General features: G+C 38.0%; 1 protein-coding gene across 4 annotated transcripts in view; it reads right to left on the bottom strand.

Moving 5' to 3' along the window:
• LOC140171915 (transducin-like enhancer protein 4) overlaps positions 1-21,261 on the bottom strand; it is a 74,603-nt gene extending 53,342 nt beyond the window's left edge. For 3 of the 4 annotated variants that reach the window (XM_072195260.1, XM_072195261.1, XM_072195262.1), the window contains exons 1-6: positions 20,819-21,260; positions 20,246-20,343; positions 18,589-18,652; positions 17,045-17,089; positions 3,481-3,543; positions 2,925-2,999 (exon numbers count right to left, since the gene is read on the bottom strand). In XM_072195260.1, the coding sequence (XP_072051361.1) occupies positions 2,925-2,999; positions 3,481-3,543; positions 17,045-17,089; positions 18,589-18,652; positions 20,246-20,343; positions 20,819-20,842 (369 nt within the window). In that variant the 5' untranslated portion in view covers positions 20,843-21,260. Of the gene's footprint in view, positions 1-2,924; positions 3,000-3,480; positions 3,544-17,044; positions 17,090-18,588; positions 18,653-20,245; positions 20,344-20,818 lie in introns of all 4 variants that reach the window. The other variant, XM_072195259.1, reaches the window with a different exon arrangement.
• Between the last annotated feature and the right edge of the window lie 1,558 nt (positions 21,262-22,819).

Below are 22,819 nucleotides of genomic sequence, written 5' to 3'. Positions count from 1 at the left end.
TCATGTAGCAGCCATTTGCATGGTTTGATATGGATGTCAACATTTGTGCTTGTTCAAAATAAAAATGCCAAAAATGTTTGAATTTTTAGGCTGTTCTGATTTTGGCAAATCACCGATTGTCCCTTCAACTCTATGCCTTTTCATGTTTCACTAAGGGTGCAAAAAGTAAATGGAAGTGATCTCAACCTTGCATTTTAACTTAAGCTTTGACCTCCCTAGGTTACCCAAACAATACAATTAATCCCCTCCATTTGGTATTATTCTCAAATCACATGGTGGTACTGAGCGGAAACAGTCACTTAACTAGCAAACACTCAGCTGACTGTTAACCTTCGATGGAGAAAATGATAAAACCCACTTGCACTTGCGCAGAGGACTGTGCAATCATAAGCTGATATGCAGGAATAAAGATCTTAAGCAATAATACACCCCACCTATGCTACCAGATGTTACTCTGTTCTAGTGAGAGCACACCCAGTCATGCGTGCCACAGTCTTATTCTGATCACAGGCACGCATGGTCAGCTATGGGCGAAATCCCCTTAACCCATCAGGGACATCTACATGGATTCCCTACTAGCTATTAACCAACCAAGAGTTACACATTTGGATGAGCTAAAAGGGGCTGGTCATGCATTATGAGCGCCGGCAATAATTTTTTCCGTCACGGCTTGTGGATTGATTCAAGCTTCATCGACCAAGCCTAACTACCTGAAATTTGCGTCTCCCCTCTAGTACATGTGTATCAGACGTTTTCTCTCCGCCTAGCCTGGGAGACGATTACTATTCCTCTTTCGAGTCAATCTTGCACGCATCAAAGCGATGCCATACACGCATCATCAATATTTCGTTTCTATTCCCATAGGAAATGCATTGTTGATTTTTTTCATGCTCTTGAACTCATCCCTACTACATGTAAATGAAATTTGTACTTTTTTTTTTTTTTGCGTTGCAATGAGATGATGCATCTGATTGCCACTAGGCTAATTATTAACACGTATGAGAGCGATAAAAAATGCAATCACAAGCTGATTGGGGTTGGCTTAATTTGTGTGCGCTCTTTTTGATAAATGAAAATGTCAGCGGATTATGGTGCATATAGTTAGCGAGTGACTACCTGGATAATTTGTATTTGGAATTGAAAACGTTAATCATTAAAAACAAGAGGATTGCCCATTTAATATATTTGTGAGTTTTTTCAAGTTCAGATGAAATCTGTTTTGGGTCAAGTGATGGGACTATTTTTTATTTCAAATTATGCTACTCGAAGATGCATAAGTCGTGACATTTTAATAGTCTTGTGGATTTAGGTCAACAGATATTAGTTTTACATTCAGTTTCCGAAAGGCTTTCCGAGTTGTAATATTATTATGCAAGAATACATTATTATAGCCTATAAATAAGCTCAAAGCAAACAATGGTGTCCATTATAAATAATAAGTACAACTTTCGGACGCCATATTATCAGGAATGCTAATTCTTGACACTCATTCATTTTGAACATTTATCTAGCATACCTACATGTACCAATAGGACTTATTTCCATAATTTATATTCACCACAACCCCTTCAACAGTTTTTAACCCCCTGAGCACTACCTGCCGATCTAACATTGCCACTGATTGGTCAATTATATGATATCTTCACTTAAATCACCAATCAGAATGGAGCATTTTTTTTGTTGCAAATAATTCACCCCAATTTTTTTGTGTGGTGAAATTATTCTAACAATGTTACTGATTGGTCTAATTGATAATGAAAACTTCTTTTTGTCCAATCGGCAGGTAGTTCTCATGGGGTTAATACATATTATAAATAATCAACACAAAGTCCAATATAGATTGAACACATACATAGACAATCATCCTCAAATACTAATAATTACATATCCCCTCATCCGAGGATACAGCCTTACGTTAATAATAATATGGCATGCGCATGCATCGATAGCCACAATATCATAAACGTGTACATGCTTCCAAAAAGGAATTTTGATGGGTTAGTGCAAGATGGCCTATCTCCAATAGCTGCCGATTTCTGCATGAAATATGACACCTGGCAGCTATTGCAGACAGGGCTTTGTTGCACTAGCTCGCCCCTCAACATATTCTTGTCTTGCAAGTGTCGCACTACGTAATAATATATTATAACAAAGGTGTTACGTTTCCCTAATAGGAGATCATTCTCATCTTAACCAATAAGTAGGGCGTATGAGTGTGAAAGACAACGGTGAAAACGACACGGGATGAATTAATCGAGCGCAAGGTGTCAAACTTCACAAAGTGACAAGTATTCTGTGTTAAAATTTTCTTTTTAAACAATTCCAAGAAAATTGAAAAGGTGTAAACTCACATTGTCAGTGAGGTTTCACCACTACACTAGTGGTTTCATCAGACTGGTAACCCATCACATCCGACTGCTTCCTTAAATAGACAACAGGAACTGCCATAGAGGGCGCTACGAGTAAAGATGTTATTTAGTGTATAGGCCCCCCCTAGGCCTCATCCCTGTTTCGTTTCAACACCTTTCATTTATCTTGGAATTGTTCAAGAACAAAATTTTGTAGTTGAATTTAACATTCCAAAAGAACTTGTTCAAAAACAGTAACTTAAACGAGGAAGCCCCACCAGAGCAGTTCTTCTGGGGTAAACCAAACCTTCCAGGTTATCAAATTAATCAGTGACAAGGTTATCTCTGCATTTGACAGGTGCTAATTGATATCATAAAGTCATTGCATCAATTAGCTTATGTCAAATTCAGAGATAACCTTGTCACTGATAAATTTGATAACCAGGCAGGTTTGGTTCACCCTAAAGAACAGCACTGGCGGGGCTTCCTCTAAAAAAAGCAAGTAATATTCATCAACATAAATTAAGCTATCAATTATATGGATTCAGAAGATTGAGAAAATTTTGGTAGACTCACCCCAATAATTGCATTTAATTCCGTCATCGTGACTTGCTTCGCTCTTTCTACAGCAGCTGCTACTTGCTGTTGGTGCTGATCATCGCAATTGAGAAGACAAAAGAAAAGACATAATAACCCTAACTTTGCACTGGGAAAATATGAGCACAACTGCTTACGATTTATAATATTAATACCAATAAAACACAATGTCAGTAAAACATCTTTTAAAATCAATTATACCATACCAACTTTAAAATCAGGTTTAAATTTTTGGCAGCTCATTATTGAAACAATAGCACTTTTCGGGTTCCTTTTTGAACCTGATTTGTAAGGAATAAGTGGATTATTTGTGCATTTACGGTTTTGTTTTTAAATTTTTCATTGCAAAAAAGTTTTAAACAAAAAGAATAGTATTTTCAAATGTTTTTAAGTGAGAAGTAGACAACAATATATAGTTAACTTTGTGTGTTTCTAGGCAATTTAATACTAGAAACACTTAAAAAGAAACACATGTTTCTAGGCAATTTAATACTAGAAACACTTAAAAAGCAACACATTGTAGAAACATCCTTACCTCTTGTGATAGAAATGGTATAATTTGTGCACAAATTGCATTTAGTCGTTTTGCAATTTCAGTCTGTAAAGAGAGAGAGGGAGAAAAAAAGAAACCAAGAAAATATTGGTTAAAATCACACTTTTGAAAAGTCAATAAACTCTTAAACTTGAATATTTGTTAGTTTTCTTTCAAATACATATTTGAGAAAAAAAGAGAAACATTGAGGCAGTAATCAAAACCGTCTATTATATTCTTTGTGTGCCTTCAACAATGTTTAGGTAATTCCAGACTGCGTAATTTTAAGTCCACTTCTGGAATTCTGCACACAAGGTCATTACCGTGGTGACTTAAATTACCCTTTAATAACAACATGTTATGACAAACTTGTAAGTTGTATCGAAATTCCAACTACATGTTTGGTGTGATACGTACACTGTTTGTTACAATATTCTCATTTGAATAAAGCTACATCAAAAATATCCCACCCCAAGTAACTTTTTTCTCATCTATAAAAAAATGTGCATTGATTATATCGACGTCTCGCCCAGGTTTTTTAATAAAGTCAGAATGAGACATATTGTAACCTTTTTCAAAATGGTCGTCTCTCTCTCTCTCTCGAGTTCGAACTTCCACCATCTCCTGTATAAGGTTAGGCCCATTGATATTCCCCAAGAGCCCTTGGATTAACCGATGAAATTTCAGAAGAGCTCCTGTTCTAGAGAGCCGAGTGTTGGATTAAGGGCGAAAGATGATTCTTCCCCCGCCGTCGTGCACAACCGCACAGACGCACATCCGACACGACTGAGCTAACACTCGGCAGCCTCATGAATATATGCGGATAAATTGCACAAACACACTGCGGTGACACTCATGAATATGCATGCCGACTTGTGTGGTAATATATTTTCTCGGCACAATTTGAGAGTGTTGTCTCAGATTGCCATATTCATTGCAAAGAAGGAGATTGTCAACATGGCTTTGTGGTGTCTATGTTGATTTGATGAGCGAGGTTTTAGTTATGGAGTCGTTTAAAAATGGCCACTAAAAATGACAAATTCAGTTTGATCCATAAAAGCTTTTTAATCTAAATTTTCTGTCTAATTCAAATGACCATATCAAAAATGGCCACTAAAAATAGCAAATTCATAGTAATTTGTTTGAATTATAAAAATTCAATCTGATCTGTAAGCTTTTTGATCTAATTTTCTGTATAATTGAATCAGCGAAACAAGCCTCAGCTATGTAGTCATAATCACCCCCCGCATCACATGTAATTCTAATCCAATAAACACAATTAATTTAGTCAGCATTATGCAATGAAATGATTGCACCAATAAAATATGAGCATGCGCTTTAAATGCATTTATCACACACGGAGGGACCGACCATAAAACCAAGAGGCATGATTGGAGTAAAAAGAGACGATAGCCGAGTGTGCGAGCTGCTAAAACAGCATAGCTGGTAAATGCACTGGCAATATAAACTAAAAGCAAATTAGCATCATCATGCCACAGAACCCTGGAGCTGTGATAATGCAGCTCAATTAGCCTATCAGGCACGGCCCAATGACGCTGCCATGCAGAAGAACGAGCGATGCAGACACCCACGGATGAGTTCTGACACCTTGAGTCCCACCTGCAAATCCCATAGAATACGTATCCCGACTGTATTCACGGCCAGATGTCACGCAGATGCGTCATTCTCGGATCCGGTGCCAGTTTGATAAACCACCGCGGAATCAAAATGAAGAAGCCTCTTGTTCGTCGTACGTACTGACGATCCTTTCTCTTAGACATATTTCTCTTCGCTTGTTTCTGAGCTGACGAGACCAATTTGCCCACTGCGCTGACTCCGTATTAAACATACTTAATGACATGTTTCATTTAATAGCTCCCAGGGAGTACTGCTTTCCGTAAACCGTTAATTCTACTCGCTGGAAAGAAGATGGTGCATTTTTATCACAATCTTACTTTACCATCTACTCGTTCCCATTGGGGCGACATGGAAGTACACAAGGAAAAAAAGTGCGAGCAAAAAGCTGATAAGGGCGGCGCTGAGTCCCAAAGGAGCAAGACAAAAACCAGATCAGATTTATGCGAGGGAATGCTTTCTAAAGATTGTACAAAAACAGATTACTTCAACTGTAATATCTCCGAGCGATACGATGGCAAAAATACCCTTAAGCTGGTAGTTTTACTAACACAGAAATAAATTATTACAGCCTGCTTGTTACGAGGCTGACATTTACAAATGACTTTTGTCACAAGGCTGACATTGATATTATAAATGCTAGCGAAGTAATGCATCACTTTTAAGTGCATCTCGTTTATTTAGCATTTGCAATGACATGACAGTCAGTGTTGGTGAGCACTACCTGCCGATCTTACATTGCCTCTGATTGGTCAATTACATGATATTTTCACTTGAAATCACCAATCAGAATGGCGCTTTGCAAATAATTCACCAATTTTTTTGGGTGGTGAAATTATTCTAACAATGTTGCTAATTGGTCCAATTGATAATGAAAACTTCTTTTTGACCAATAGGTAGGTAGTTCTCATAGAGTTAATAACTTTTGATGACCATGCCTCAAGCTACTAATTAATATAAAATTATAAAGCAATTAATGTTGCTGTGAATTTACAAACCCAAGACAATATAAAATGGGTGAATTATGAACCACAAAAGAAACCATTAACCACAAATAGTAGCACTAATGGATCTAGATGATCATTATTAATTTTATCTCGAATATGTACTTTATTTACATTGAAACTGCATTTTAATTTCAAATTTCTGTAAATATTTAAACTTGGGAAATGATAATAATAATTTAACAACAAAAACAAAATGAGACAAGCTGGTCATATGCATATATAAATTTCAAGCTGGCATTGTGGTCTAATGAAAGCTCGCGGGCTATTGGTCAAGCATGCACATAGTCATGGCATTATTCTGGTTGGTCAGCCACCTATCCACTGATGTGTGGTCAAGCGTCCATCCTATTATCAGTCAACTTGAACCTTCCATGTGGATACTAGCTGCAAAACGTATTAGTGTCGATGAATAATCGCTCGTTGCTAACCGTTGGCTGATCAACTGCCACTTCTTAAAGTTTCACACCGGTTTACGACTAATGAATTTTGCCTTGACTTATGTGAATCACACAGTTATGCTTCTTCAACTGCATATCGTTGGATCACACCACCGAGTTCAACACAGAATCGTAGAAGTAATGGCAGAAATCAGAACAAGAGAGTTGGAACCAATTTGGACCAATTAAACCAAGCTGTTTCCCAATGTTACTACTTCCAGGTTTTTACTCAATTTCAAGCTTAATTTAACCGAATGATGAACATGTACTATTGTGACCTTAAACATCGTAATTCAATTGTTTGCGATGAAGAAAACTACCGTGACTACAACTGCCTCATTTAAGTGAATTCTTTGTTCAATTTCGATCATTTGCTTTTCAATCATGTAAAATCAAGCGTACACAAACAATGCCAAACAGAATTGTTGGTAAACATTTACACAAGCAAACCAAGCATAGCGCATACAGTTTTTAATTGCCAGTTGTAATGTTCATAATTGAATCAATTGAATTTTTACAAATTGCTCTCTGCGACCTAAAACAGATAATTTTAATTTGCTCCAATTATCATAATTTCTAGTTCATTCCAGTAGCAGAGCTTTCATGAAAGTGCAACTGATGAGAACCACAATCGCCTCATCCCAATGGCATAGTTCAGTAACCTCAATTTACTCATAGTGCAAAATTTGACCTCAAGTTGCAGGGTATGAGTTTTTGTACCCATAGGTCATTCAATGAATGTACATATGTATTGGGGTTAAAGAATGGTGCCCTGATAGATGCACATGTTCTGGATTGTTATCCCCTTTCCTTTTCTTTGCATCAAATTACTTTTAAAAATTACAGTGATGTTCTAAATCGTTCCTGAAGTGGTATTGGCAAGGGAGGGGTGAGGTGTTGCACCAGTTGGGGTTATGTCATCGGTTGGGGGAATCAAGAACTGGCCCCCTGACTTATGAAGGGGCAGTGTAACTGAAGTGCAGGCAGTGTGAGGCGGGGGGGCAATATAAAAGATGACACCCTCTCACAGACACCAGTGGCTATGGGGGGGGGCTGAAGGGGTGCTCAAGCTGACTGCAAGCCCTCTGCATTCTGCCTGGTTAGTGATCATAACACTCCCACAAGTAATTTTAAGTTCTAACTGATATTACCCATAATGCATCACAAAATTACTAACACTACATTTGAGGCTGACACTAGGCATATCTTACACATATCAACAATGGCCAAGCAGGCTCGTAGTATTTATCTCCAAATACTCCTGGAATCAATGTTTGGCGAGCACACAAAGAGACGACTAATGAAGCTGAAGGGGTATGGAACATAAAACTCCACTCCACAACACGATCTGTCAATAATTACCTGGGTTGGATACTCAAACATTGGGTGAGCAACCCGAGTAGATCTTTCAAACATGCTTGAGACGCCACAGCTATGCCTAGCAAGCTGGGCTTAGTCAACCATTCGCTGTGTGTATACACACACTTGGTGTGGGTGGAGAATTCTGCACCCTTTATCAAAATCCCAATTATCCTTAAATGCAATTTCAAACATGATTCAGACAAACATCAATGGATTCTCAGGTGACACTCTGTGTACATACATTAACTCATGGTTGGAGAATTTTGCACCTTTTATCATGATCAGACTCATTAGAAGATGATCTCAATTTTACGAGCTTTTAAAATAATTTGAACAAAACCAAGGTTTTTCCAGGTGGTTGCCAAGCACATGATAGATATCGTGTGAAAGTATGAGTGGATTTAGTGCAAAAGAGACCTATCAGCAATAGCTGCCCTATAGAAATTTTACAATTCATGCATTCAACACTGCACATCTAAACAAAAAGACACTTGGCAGCTATTGCACTAACCTCTCAATATACTAGACTGGAAATCTATGAGGAAAAAAAAGTAAACCGAAATTCAAATTCAGGATATGGCATGGTGATTATCGCCAAGCTTATTTACACAGTATTGTCAACACTGGTTCTGTCGTTTACTCTTCTAGCAATCAATAGCTTGAGAGCGAAGCAGAGCAAACAGGGCTGTTCAAATAGACCCAACTTATCTGCGCTGCATTCACCCAGGGAGAAATAATTCTGAACAATTCTAAATAGTAATAATACAGCCCGGGTTTTTATATTTAACGGGGTTGAACTATTAAAAATCATTCATAACATTGCAATGTTTGCTCCAGCATTATGAAATCGAACAAAATGGGTCATGCCTATTTGGATGTGGTGCCGAGTGCAATAACAGGAATCAAAAATAGGGTAAAACGCTTGACCCGTGCAGCGCAGAGGTATTAAACCGAAATTTCTTTGCAAAGAAAATACTTGGGGTGGTGCTTGTTCATATTTTGCAAATTATTTATAGGCAAGAGGGAACTTTTCAATTGAAGGATTTGTGTTTGGAAAGTAAAACCAGGGCATCCGAGTTAGAAATTGAGTGTGATGAAATTGAAAAATCTGGAGACAAACCCATACATGCAGCCCAGCCAACTGGCATGAATGAAGCATCAGAGATCATGCAGCCTATATATAGGCCTACCCTATAAAACACCCAGCTAGGTGATTTTGGTGAGGGGAAGGAAGGAAGGAAGAAAGAAACTAAAAAGAAGAAGAAAAGAAAACTTTTTTTCTCAGTTGCGGTTTTGAACCACAGACACAACACCTTTGGTGCTAGATGTACAAGACCGGGTTGTATTATTGTTTTATAGAAGAAAACTGTACCCAAACGGTTCAGCACATCACATCAAACAAAGTATTCTAGCTGGCTAGAATACTTTGCATCAAAGCTCTCATTTGGCGGCCTATTCCTTTTTTAAAGGAATTTTTATTGCATGATGATGCAATCAGATCATGTTGGATACTTTTAAATGTTTGCAGTTGTTGCAAATCCACACTCCCCCCGTGCAAGATTTAACTATTTAAAGTGTTCTACAGAGGGAGTATGAGTTTCAAATAGAATAAACAATTGGGTTAACTTCCATTTGAAATACTCACTCCAGTTGTAGAAGATATAAGGTATAAAGTGATAATACAGGGGGAGTATGAGTTTCAACATGATTAACCCTGACCAATTACATATTTTTTGAAAAGCATACTCCCTCTGTACGTGGAAGATATTTCTTTAAATCTTCTCACAGTGGTAGAATAGATTTCAACTGGAATAGCCCATTTTTTCCCCAATTCTGCCTCTACAAAACCACCAGCATTTAGCATCCTGCACAAAGATAAATCAGTCCCTGAGAAAAAGATTCAATAAATATGGGTAGCGCATGTAACAATTCACTTTCACAACACAACAGCTCTTAAACCAAAGTCATAAGTACATTTGCAGACTACTATTTGGTTTCGGTTTCAAACATAGCCACAAGGCTAGGCACATTCAAGTCACATCGGTTCGAGATAAGGAGACTGCATTTTCGAGGGTTAGTATAAAAGTTGATCGATTCTCCAATCTACCCGGACCGAATTTTAAGTATTTCTAACCGTTCTAGACTAGGGCCTCCACCATCCATACACACACCATGCATGTATTTCATTCCAATATGGCTACTATGCACACACTCTTTTCGAGTCTGTGTTTGTACAGCAAACAAACCCCGCTGGTTATAATGTCTTGTTGGCTCTTGTCATTGATCGCTACTCCGAAATGGTTCAAGACACCAAAACTTGGGTATACAAGTACATTGTCCGCCAGCCCCTGCATGCAACTAATGAAGACAATGCTATCACCATTCTCAAACAAAATTTATTTTTATTTCACTTTCTTTTCAATTGAGAGAGGGATAAAAAAAACTTGTTTACAAAAGACTACCACAGCGAGGTTTCAATTGCACTCCAAGGAGTTTCAATTGTCTGGTTAGCTCTATAACTATATAATCATGTTTCTGATTGGCAGAATGGTTTAAATGGCATGATATTGAATCTTTCAAAAAAAATCAGCGTAAAATCAAGCATATGAAAATATAAAGCAAGCATGGTGATTTTCCGAGCTTAAAATTGGAAATTTTGTTGTTTGTAGTCCCAAATCTTTGCATTTTTATTATTTTCAGCTGGTTTTTCTGCTTTTTTTTTGCTTGATTTTTTACTGCTTCTTTTTTCAATATGTTCAGCCTGGCAATAAGAAACATGATTTGAGATAAATTTGCATACATTCAGATTACAAAAAATAGGATTTCCACTTCAGCGGCGGCCATGTTGGGGGTTGTCAACCATGGCTGCAACAGTGACACTGCCCTCGCCACTTTCATGCTGCTAGCTGCTGCAAGTCAGCAATCTGAAAACCCAACTACATTGCCCCAATTCTGTTGACACAACACACCCCTCATCCACAGACAAGAGTTCTTATGCAAATACCATTTGCTTGTCCAAACATCTAGTCCCCTTACAAATTATGATTACGAACTAATAACACATTCACCCCCATTTTACGATGCAGAGAAAATATTTGCCATGCTATTTTCTTAAAATTTTAAACAGTACTGCAACCTCATAGGATTGCGCCTCTATTTCTTTTGTATACGGTGGGGTATATTTAGTTAGACGTTCAAATAAAAGATGGAGCTGGTTTGGTGTGCGTATGAATTTAGTGTAAACACACAGCACCAGGTGAATATAGCGAGCCCTAAATCTGGAATCTAAATCACCCTGCACAATTGAATTTAATTCCGGAGTTGTTCCACAAACAATTCTCTAGTCATCCATATAGTCTGTCAGTCATAAATAAACATGTGAGCATTCTTCAATCGCAGCTAGTTTATGCAGGAGAGTTTATAATTGCATCTTAAAAGGCGGGCTCAAGTATAAAGGCAATTGTGTTCCTTGCATCTGATTTTCTATATTGCATTATCCTCGAGCTATTTACAAAGCCTATCCGAGTTCTTGAGTAATCAAAAACTGCAGAGAGTGAAAAAGAGAAGGCAACGAAGAAGGCATGGTGTACTAGAACCAACACGCCAGTCTCCCTTGAAATTATACCCCCACCTCCTGCTTGCTTTGGCATTACAGGCGACTTACGAGAGAACTCTGCGACGCTTGAAACGAAAGCCTGCGAAATATCAAATCAACTTATAAGTGCCAAATTGAATTAAACCGTGATCAAAATTGAATTTGCTTTGAAAACATTATGAACTAGTAAGAGGGTTGCGTTATTTGATTTGGCAGAGGAGGGGTTTACACATGACGAAATTTGACGACGGTGGAACATGGACGAGTTGTATCGCGAGATTTAGAGACGTTATTTTCCCGACTAGTAATATTCAGTCACATCAGATTGCTATTGTGATATACAATGATGCGATTTTTTTTCATCTTTCTCTAAAATGATGCGGCACAGCATAACGTAAATTGAATAACTGTCTCCACAAATGACGGCAAATTGATCGACGTGATATGAGCCACGGCGTAGCTGGCAAATACCGGGTTTCAAACTGGTTTGGCTGATTCACAGTTACAAGTGAAATGGATCCGGCTCAAATTCTCCCCGGTTGTTATTCCGTGGAACGACTCGGAAGAGATTATAATGCATGTGGCTCACTCGCTACTAACACTCACCCAGCAGGAGTCCTAAGTGTATGCCCAAAAATTACAAGGATAGCACTCCAAACGATTTTCATTTCGGCATAATTATCAGTGCCATCCCAGAGGAGGTTTATAACGAGCGATGAGAGGTCGTTAAAAAGCTTTCCAAATGGCCATTCAGAGCCCATTCTGATCTCTCTCTATGAGTTGGGTGTACATACTAAACAACTGTGAAGAGCACTTCACTGAGCAGCCCCATGAGTTCGGGGACAAAATCAAAGTCAGCAGCAGTCTGTCGCCACCGTGGATACGACAAAAATCATGTCATCTCTGATATTGGAAATCAAGGTGTGTACATGCAGTCAAGCACCACATGTCAATTATATTATTACATGTAGGTTCATTAGTTTTCTAATCTAATAAACAGGACCAATTATCAATGTGTTACATTTATCTTTATCATTCAGTGTTGCGATCTACATTAAAGTTATACATGTATATAGTCCATACGTTTACTTGTAGTTTTTCAAATCATAAGTAACATTACCAGGTACAGTACTGACAAAATACCATCAAGTTTGATTTTTGCACTGTTTTCAAATCCCACATGATTAGTCTTTGTCAAAGACTGTACTACAGAAATTTGACTTTTGCATTTTGTGTGTGCATCCCACGTCGAGCTGCTCTCCCTATGGATAATATAGGTACACGGTCTGTAACACAGATTACACATGATGTGATGATACAAATGCCCTTGATATATAGGCACACTTTTGCTGGCCAGGCCAGTGCAAGACCCATGGCAAAGTGTCGCCGACCTAGTGCTTGGCATGCAAGGGTCTCAGGTTCGAATCCCACCCAGAGCAAACAACTTCTTTCTTTGTTTACCTTCTTTATTCCTTCCTTCTTTCCATTCCCGTCGCCAAAAAAAAGCCCCTGGGGCGTTAGGGTTAATGCCGGTACATGTTTTTAATCAAAATTTGCAGAAGATAGCTACCGTTTCTTTATGATGACCCAGTTTCCGCAGCTGTTGGACACAGCGCTAGTTGAGCTTTTCATAAATGCGTTGGTGAACGCTATGTGCATCTACGTAAGTGTAATATGTTCAACGTTGCTCGTGTACGCTTTTTTACGCTTCATAGGCACCTGGTGCACATGACGTGGCTTTCAAAATTTTAGACTATAATAGTCTTATTATTAATTATTTTCCATTGAGTGATAAATATCCCCAATATGGTACTATTATAAATTACCTCATGAATTACACTGGTACAACAGGTCAAAATTTTACAACCATCTTCTGACAATATCTTACTATAAAGTCCATGTCAAAATATCTCATTTAGGGTAATTATATTTGACACAATTCTAATTACACGCACCACCTCCATGACAGTCTAATCTGAACATCTATTAATTGCCCTATTTTCCTTTTTTTCCACAAGATATATAATGACGCTTTGCACTTAAACCCATTCCATATTCAATCTAACTCGAAAACCTACCCGTCAGTTATGCTACACTTAGCATGCACTCCATTTCAATACAATTAAATATATTATTTACGATCGTTGTAAATAAGCTGCGCGCTCATTTGTTACACTGTGTCCTTTTCAAGCTCATTCAATCGCACCTTTCTTTGGCAACAAAAAAGCAAAATTCCGCAGAGTCAACCATCGGAAATAAACACCTGTGGATCACTGAGCCGGAAAGAATCCACTAATCGCTAAGCAATATTTCATAGTCAACAATTTTCTTGTTGTTGTTATTTGTATGATCTGACCTTTAATGGTCTTGTCTGCTCACTGCCATATTGCACTTTATTCGGCATCAACTAAAACATGATCGACAGAAACAATTCAACAGAAAGCATAATTTTCTTGCAAACTTAACTGCAGACTGTTTTTGATACTGTTTTTATTGAGCCATCTTATAGTGCTGTTTAGAACTACATTGTAATCTACACTCATCATGACCATCCCCCATCCAGAAAATTGCACCAATGTGATACCAGCCCGAGTCTATAACCGTAAAACGGTCGCATGGATGCCCTCGGTTATTTTTTAGTCCGAATCGATTTTAAGCACTTTTATATCAACCTCGATCCTCATTCAATATAAACATCCTCCTTTCCAGACATCGGTCAGTTTGGGCACTCAAGGAACTGCCTGTGCAAACTCCATGTATAGCGCTTGATCAAAGTGCAAGGTTGTGGTCACTGGTCACAAGAACTTTCTTGGATCTTGAATTATGCAATCTGTGTGACTAGTGTGCGTGTCACTATAGACCACAATAGCCTCATCCCAATGGTGTAGTTCAAAACCTCAATTAAACAAGTATAGTGCAAAATTTGACCTCAAGTTGCAGAGTATGAGTTTTTGTACCCAAATTTTCAAAGGTCATTCAATGAATGTGCAAATGTATTGGGGTTAAAGAAGTGCACCCTGATAGATGAGCATGTTGTGGCTCCTAGTGTGTGCTTACAATTTTTATGTCAAACCCTTCAAAAAATTCAAGAGCAGTTCAATACTTTCAAATTTAACATTCTCATCTCGTGTGGTTCTGTAATCTGTATCAATGCAAACTTCCAAGCAATCTGAATCTGGACTGGATTTGGGCGCTTCAGGTTTAGACAATTAGTGTTGTATCAACGATTTACTATGTTTACCCCTGAGCACTACCTGCCGATCTAACATTGCCTCTGATTGGTCAATTACATGATATCTTCATTTTAATCACCAATCAGAATGGAGCTTTGAAAATAATTCACCCACAATCTTTTTGGGTGGTGAAATTATTCTAACAATGTTGCTGATTGGTCCAATTGATAATGAAAACTTCTTTTTGGCCAATCGGCAGGTACTTCTCATGGGGTTAACCTACATCATAATGAAATCTGGCTGCCATCTTGCATTTCTTGATGTTCTGTTGATATGTGGTGTCTTCCTCCCAAGATGCTAATTAAGAGTGTTAGAGCTGAGCAGTGCGTAAAAAGCCGACAACCTTCCACCCAACCCCCCTGCAAAGATCATTCATTTTTCAACTTTTTTCAGAACTTTTTAAAACAAAAAAGAGAAAAAGAGAAAGCAGACAGCCTCCGAAAATGAAGTGGGCGGGGACGCTAAATGCCGAATTTTATTTTATTTCGCCTTTAAGCCTTGGCTGATGTGCAAGTTCCACAACACGTAAACAGAATTTACCGCACACCACAGTTGATGACACGATCATGTTAATTTTCATCTCAATTTTTCTTGAGACTACAAACCACAATAAAATACAGGGCACCAACATAATACAAACTTCTTGTTGAGGTGAGGCGTATCCCCGCTGCACCTGCCGAAGCCTGCAGTTTGCAAATATCACGAGGAAATTTGCTGATTACCCACATCACGGTCAAGCTGAGCCCTGCTGGCCGCCGAGACCGACCCGACTGGAAATGTCTTGCCACCAGTTGGCGCTGTGGGACGCTAACTAGTCCTGATTTGCTACCCAAAGTGCTGTCTACGGTTTCCTGCCGGGCCGGTTTATTACCGGGCGCTGTGACATTGGGGAGATCTGAACTGGTATCGTTCTCTTTAAGATGCATATTAACCCAGCTAAGTTCATAAACCTCACCGCGGGCGTGCGTCTTAAAAGATCTAAGGTTTCTGTTGCTACTAGCCATATAATGCACTATGGCCGAACATGACATATCATCAACAGGGAATTCTGCATGGTTTTCTAGTAGCTTCATAATTATTATCTGCCCTAGCATCTTTTAATATGTAGTCATTGAAATTACTCTCTATTGGATCGTGGAAGTAACTCATAGTCAATACACAGTTCTTCAACCCCAATAGCCTTCTACATGCATAGAATGACCTTTTGATCTGTTGGGTACAAAAACTCATACTCCACCCTTAGAGGTCAACTTTCGAGCTATGCTTATTGAATGGAGGTTACTTAAATATTGAACTTTGCCATCTGAGATACTGAAGGTGTGTCAATTGAATTAGAAGCGCTCAACTTTTCAATGACTTGTTTTCTTCAGTTAATAAGCTTCCTTAATGTGTAGAGAGATAAGCTTATTTAATTATTCAGTTAACACTCTCCTATCTGTCATAATTTCATTACATTTACATGTCAATTTAAGCATGTCGACTTTCGTTGAAACTTGAAAGGAAGATCACAGGTTATTCAATTGTGGTCACATAAATATGGCAACCCATTCCAACTTTGATTTGACACAAGTACATATGTATGTAGTATGTCAGCATGTTTTTTTCAGCAACCAAGGTTTACTAAAATTATCAAACAACATGCCTTTAAACTCTGTTCATGCATCGCTGATCTATGATTTTAGCATGGCTATTTAAAATAACAAAGTGCGGGGAGGTGTTGTTGATAATTTCAAACACTTACATAATTATTTCATGATTTATTGACATTTCATTTGGATATCAAATAACAGCATAATTAGAAGAAATGAATTGATTTGGGGGTGTGTGATTCAATCGAACCCATGGTCCATGACCAAATCCGGTAATACCAAATTTAATACTATTTACTTTTTTCAGGCTTCAATGGTGTACACCATACAAATTCAAGTATTTCTGCAGTTACACCACTTGAGAATAGTAGGCCTACTACAGGAGGCATCAAAGGCAGCAGCCTACACATGCATATGTTTAATCATAGACCCAGGGTCTATGGTTTTATTCTTGATAACAAGGTGTTTTTCCGCCTCATGTAGGCCTACAAAACATGTAGGTCTTAAAAGTTTTACAAATTAGGGGGGCCCTACAACTAAAACATGGCAATACACCAGGGACTACAGTTCAGCAACTTTCATGTAAACACTGTATTTGTAAAATTAAATAAGGCAGTTCATACCACCGCCTCAGTTCAATGTTTTGATATTAAACGTATTGCATGTTACTGAACTCTTGCCCTGGGAATGAGAGTAATTTTTGTCTTACCTGTTTATGCATTTCTACATTCAATCCATAGGACATTTCATAGTACTGAAAAAGATGAAAAAAAGACAAAAACAGTGATGAATTATTACATGATTCAAACCTTTTTTGCATAAATATGCTACAGCTTTGCTTTTAAAGAAATTTTTTGATACTTCCATGGTTTGTGCTGTGTGTCAAGCATACATGACTGGGAACGCTGAAGTGATAAACAATCACACTTAAGGCCAATTACAATTGATTCTTAGTTTCCTGTTTCCCACCCGCGTCCAAAGCAGAGAATTGCAAAATATTTAATTATTTTATTTACATTTTGGATTTTCTCTTTAAAAATAACTTTTAATGACTACCATTTGCTACTTTCTGACTTTGATCATATCATCTATAATGATGAATAAACATAGAACCTAATTGTACCATTACTTATGTATAAAATCAAACATAGTAGTAAAATAATTAAATGCGTGCTCCTTGTCAAAATGGCTTGATGTAGGTTGCGACCACTTATTTTAAAATAAAGAAAATAAAAGATAATTAATAATTAGTAATTAAAAGTCGCCTCATCCCTGGTTTTCAACCATGAAACAGGAAACTAAGAATTAATTGTGAAGGGCCTAATTGACACCGATTGGCTGATCCACGGTCATGAGAACAAGACATAAGACCCATTGGTCATCGGCGCGTCCACCACGCCTCTTCTACGCGATCGATAACCACCAGCGAGTGCACAGACCATGAAAGTTTTTAAAAATTTACTTTTAATCAAGATATTTTGCGTGCAACGTATTTTGTTTAACTGCAGAGCACCCCCAGATGATCAATTAGTTTACTAGTATCGGTTAATAGTAGGCCTGTAAAAGCCAACTGATTTGTAAAATCTTATGCCTATTTCATAAACATCACCGATAGTCCCTTTTTTGGGGTCTCACACTTTCAAAATGATTCAATGTTTACTTAATCCCGTTTTCCTTCTGCTAAATTTATCCCCCAATGTTTCAAGATCTAAAAACAAAATATTATTTGCTCATTTTCAATCATTTGAACAATTTATAAAATTCACATCCCCAAAACACATCCAACTCCATCATCGTTGCTACATACTGATTAATCATATTGAAAAACTTCATGCATGGACAATGATGGCAATGTTATCATTATCGTGATCAATAAGCGGGAATCAATATTATCTGACCATGCACATCGCAAAATGTTTGCCAAAGTTGATCAATTTTTATTATCTCTCCAGAGAGTCATGTCATGATAATATAGGGCATATTATACATTTGCAGCTATTTTTATGGATGATGTCATACGGGCTGTTAATAACTTCAATGTGTTGACAGCTGGGCTTGATGCTAATTGCTAATTTTATGGACTGTGAATTGTTTCAATAATTTGTTTTGATATTCTCTGCATCTAGTATTTTTAGTTGCAAATTATGCAGATCGTTCATGACTGGTGTAATTTAATGAATCCGGTAATGAACTGAAATGTTAATATAGTCTTGTAAAAAAAAACAAAAAAAAAATGCCTGAATAGCTACTCACCATGACATAGTGTCGTTGCATTTCTGTTTTTTCCTGTGCTAGCTTTTCACACTCCATCTTCAAACTATAAACAAAAGGAAAGGTGAAATTGCAAAAAAAAATTGATAATTCTCATTTACCATTAACAACTGAAAATGGGGGCACAATCCCCCTCCCTGTCTCCATGATGCTATTACCCTCCATTTATACATTTATAGCAATGGGTGATTTCTTCAATTTTCTTAATTAACAGTAAACTCTGATTTTCCAACATATTTATAGCTAAAATGTGAAAATGATAGGCCCCCTATTTATTAAGTTTTGATAGTCTCAATTTAATAATTTTTTGAGTCAATTCCAAATCGATCTTAATACAGACCTGAAACAGGTTAAAATCTGAAAATGCTCAACAAAAAAAAACTCTGAAAAACAGCATATAGGCCTAATTGGGGTAAAATGGCTCAAATTGGGCTGAAAATAAAAGAAAACACATATAAATTTCAGCAAAAAGAGGAAATCAGCTGCAGCTGAAAATAGGAAAAGTTTCAGGTATATTATCGATCAATTATTGAGGGGTTTTAAAATCCCCCAATATTCGATGAGATATATGATTCATGCAATCAGCCCCATCTCCATGTTTAAATACGCACACACACATTTTTTCCAGTGCAATGTCGTAGGCCTATTTGACCATTTTAAGCTTCAAATGGCACAAGGAGGTTGTTAATAAAAATATGGGAGTGAAAGATGCCCCATACCCCCTCCCCATCATAAAGAAATCTACACCATTGAATTTGACATGGACAAGAATCATTTCAAGGTATTTATAGTTAGGGACCGATCGTTATTTACGGCAGGGGGGGTAATGGGCATTTTGGAAAAAATATCGACAAAAAAAATTTGCGTTCCCCCTCGCCCGCTCCCCCATCATTTAAAACTTAACATTCCCACCTCTTGGTTCAACGAAAAATTTCGCGTTCCCCCCTCAAGACCCAAAAAAATTTCAGGTTCCCCACTCAAAATGCCCATTCCCCCCTGTCGTAAATAACGATCACTATTTATACAGGGACATATTTTACCAGAAGATGATTCCTTACATCTTTTCTAATTTTACTAAATGTTAACAAACAAACAAAATATTTTTGTTTACTCAATTACATCCTCCTAAATTGATACTAGTAAACAAAATCACCAACATGATGTACATATAAATAATACCACCACCATCTCTCCCCATACAACTTTCCCGACCACTGCAAAGTCACTACAAAAGTGGGCGGGGTTAACACTCTTAGCCCTGCCCACTTTTCAACCAAGCAGTGATCTGCGCTGACGAGTGACTGCTGAGCTGGCGAGATGCTGAGAAGAAAAACACAAAACACGATCACCTTTTTTTTCCTCCATACTCTAAATCTCCCATGCATGACCGCTACTCAAATTACCCATCCGAATGCTGAACTAAACGGCTTGAAACTCGAGGGTGGCAGAAAATGTTTATTATTACACCGTCCGCCATGTCTGTCATTATAATCAGTTCCCATTGCCAAATGAGAAATATTTGAGCGGGCGATAGCTTGCCAGGAACGGTTATAAAACCTTGAGTGCATGCCATCTTGGAAAAAGATATTACAATACATGTTATTTTTACATAAAATTGATACGATTTTACGACACATACCTGTGATATTGTGCTTGGAGAAAACTAAATTCCTCCTTGATGCGATCGCATGATTCAGCCACCGTGAATTTGAACGGCTGCCCGGGTTGATGGGGTGCCTAATTAACACAGAAACAAAACAAAGGACATTAATGATTACCCTATTAACAAAAAAACCTAATTAGCCGACACGTTTCAACGCAAACAGCTTGCGTGGGAAGTTAAAAATGCTAGTGTATACAATATTGATCAGATTTATCTCTTTGTTTTTCAACGTGCGCTGTCCTGATAACATTGGATAAACTCGAAATGAGAAGACAATCCGATTTTAGGAATGAAAATATATATAATATTAATAATCATATTTCAATATAATGGCGAGATTGAAGCGTCTGAACGGTGGCGCTCAGGCTAGGAAAACAACAAAGAAACACATGTGAGTCTATATCGAAACAGCGGTGTGAATGCCCGGCCACTGCAACTATACAAATCATGTGACACTGTACACCACTCATGCACTATCTCTGTGTATCATGATCATTATATTCAATTCATAAAACAATACATTTTCATATCTTATAATGTTAAACTTACCGGGTGACGGCTCTGAGGATACATGATTCAAACAGTAGTATAAAATTCCGGACAAAGTGGATAAAATAATGTCAGACGCCGGCCGGATATATAGCAAGTCCGCGGCGTCCGTACACACAACGAGCAATACAACAACGCCCGTTTAAATTATACAATCCAAGTGTACACACAGTCGATATAGTACTCCACGTATAGTGTCAAAAACATACACACGGTAATTTAACAATCCACAGAAAATCCCGAGTATTTCATAGTATAAATCCACGTTATAAGTCCTCTATTTTTTGTGGGAATCTTGAAGTCGTGAGAAACAATATTCAACAAAAAACGATCATCAAAACGCTAGAAATTTCAAAACTTGTCCCATTTCAGAACGCAAGCTGCAAGTATACCACAGCTTCGTAAATCGGTTCTATACAGCAAAGGCATACACAAAGACACAGTCCAAATGACATTAACCATATAAGGAAAGTAATTGATTGCCCGTATCACCGAAAGCAATCATACGTAACCAGTAGGAAGCGAGTATTTCACGTGCTTGTAATTTATGCGGCAGCTCAACCAATCAAAGTATTGCAGCTTAAAAAACAACGCCTTGTCAGTGACTGCGGTTTTGCAGTATACACAGCGTGTGAACTGTTGACAAATTGAACGAAAACCCCGCCTACCACTTATCTATGGAATGCGGGCATTGCATTTCATGCTGAGGCCGTTTTAGTCAACCGAAATCTCGTCCCTGTGGGATTGCTGAACTGCACACAAAGAAAGGAAAATTATCAAGTTACCCAAGGGGGGTGCCTGTCGCAGCGGGAATAGCACCGACCATTGGTAAAGCTTCCCGGGGCCAATATCGCAAACTCAGTTTCCTCATTTATTAAAAATAAACATCTGCGATACATTGTACCATCCATGCATAAACATTGGTGGGCGCTGCCCGGGAAGTTTGCGAAGAAAACAAGTCAATCAAATTGTGTGTTTGCCAATTTTGAAATACGACAGAAGGTATTGGTTGGGAAATGGCCGCCCCGTGGATAGATATAGCCTTGGCTGGCTGACTGGTCAAAGCCATCCAACCAATAAAAACAAGGTGTTTTTTGCATGTCATTTTGCGATAGTGAAAATTGCAAATGACTTTGTGCCTCCAAACATCTTTAGATAATTTATAGTGCTTCTTTTTATGTCCATACCACACGAGGTTTGGTCTCGTCATCATTCTTTGCCCTCATTATCTGTGCAAGTAACGTCATCGATGAGTGATAAGCCCGCACATGGGTTGCCTGGGATCCATTTTGTATTTTTTTGATGATGGGAAATCTCAACTTATGGTTATAATTTTGCCAAGTTTCCGTCCAATTCTATGACTATACCCTCGCGTTAATTGGGTAAAAGCAATAACAATTTGCGGCGCAGACTGTACTCCGGACATAGCGGCTAAGTTGATATTAACAGAATCTACAAGCCATAGGCTAGGTATTCATAGCTGTGCCAGCCAAAGCTAGGGCAAAAGGTCAACTTTTTTTTATTTTCCAAAATCAGATATTATCGAAATACCATACCATTTGATTGTGACATGACAGTCTGTTTTTAAATATAATTCTGTCTCAAAAAATCGGCATGGGAACAAAAACATGGACAAGCAGAAGTTGGTCTAATCATGTAAACTTCACTGAATACCACAGATGTAAAAATAAACCATTGGCGCTAAACTGAAATGTCTTTTCTAATATTAACAAAGAAGCGTTTTCTCGCCATAAATCATGGAACGTGAACTGCAAAAATAAACCCTACCGTTGCTTTAGTATTTTGGCATTAAAATTTTGCAAGGTCGCCACTGTAGGTATTATTGTTAGCTGCACGTATTGCATTTGCCCTTCACTCTGTAGGGAAATGCCAATTACTAATACACGCATGCTGATTGGTTGGAAATGCCGCATATCATTTACAGCACGTGTGTTTCGGGTTATCATGTAGAGACTACGCTAAATTGCGTGACGATATGAG

This window comes from Amphiura filiformis, chromosome 15, assembly GCF_039555335.1.
Source record: "Amphiura filiformis chromosome 15, Afil_fr2py, whole genome shotgun sequence".
Lineage (NCBI taxonomy): Eukaryota > Metazoa > Echinodermata > Ophiuroidea > Amphilepidida > Amphiuridae > Amphiura > Amphiura filiformis.
Note: the sequence above shows the minus strand (reverse complement) of the source record. Positions and strands in the feature narration are given on the sequence as shown.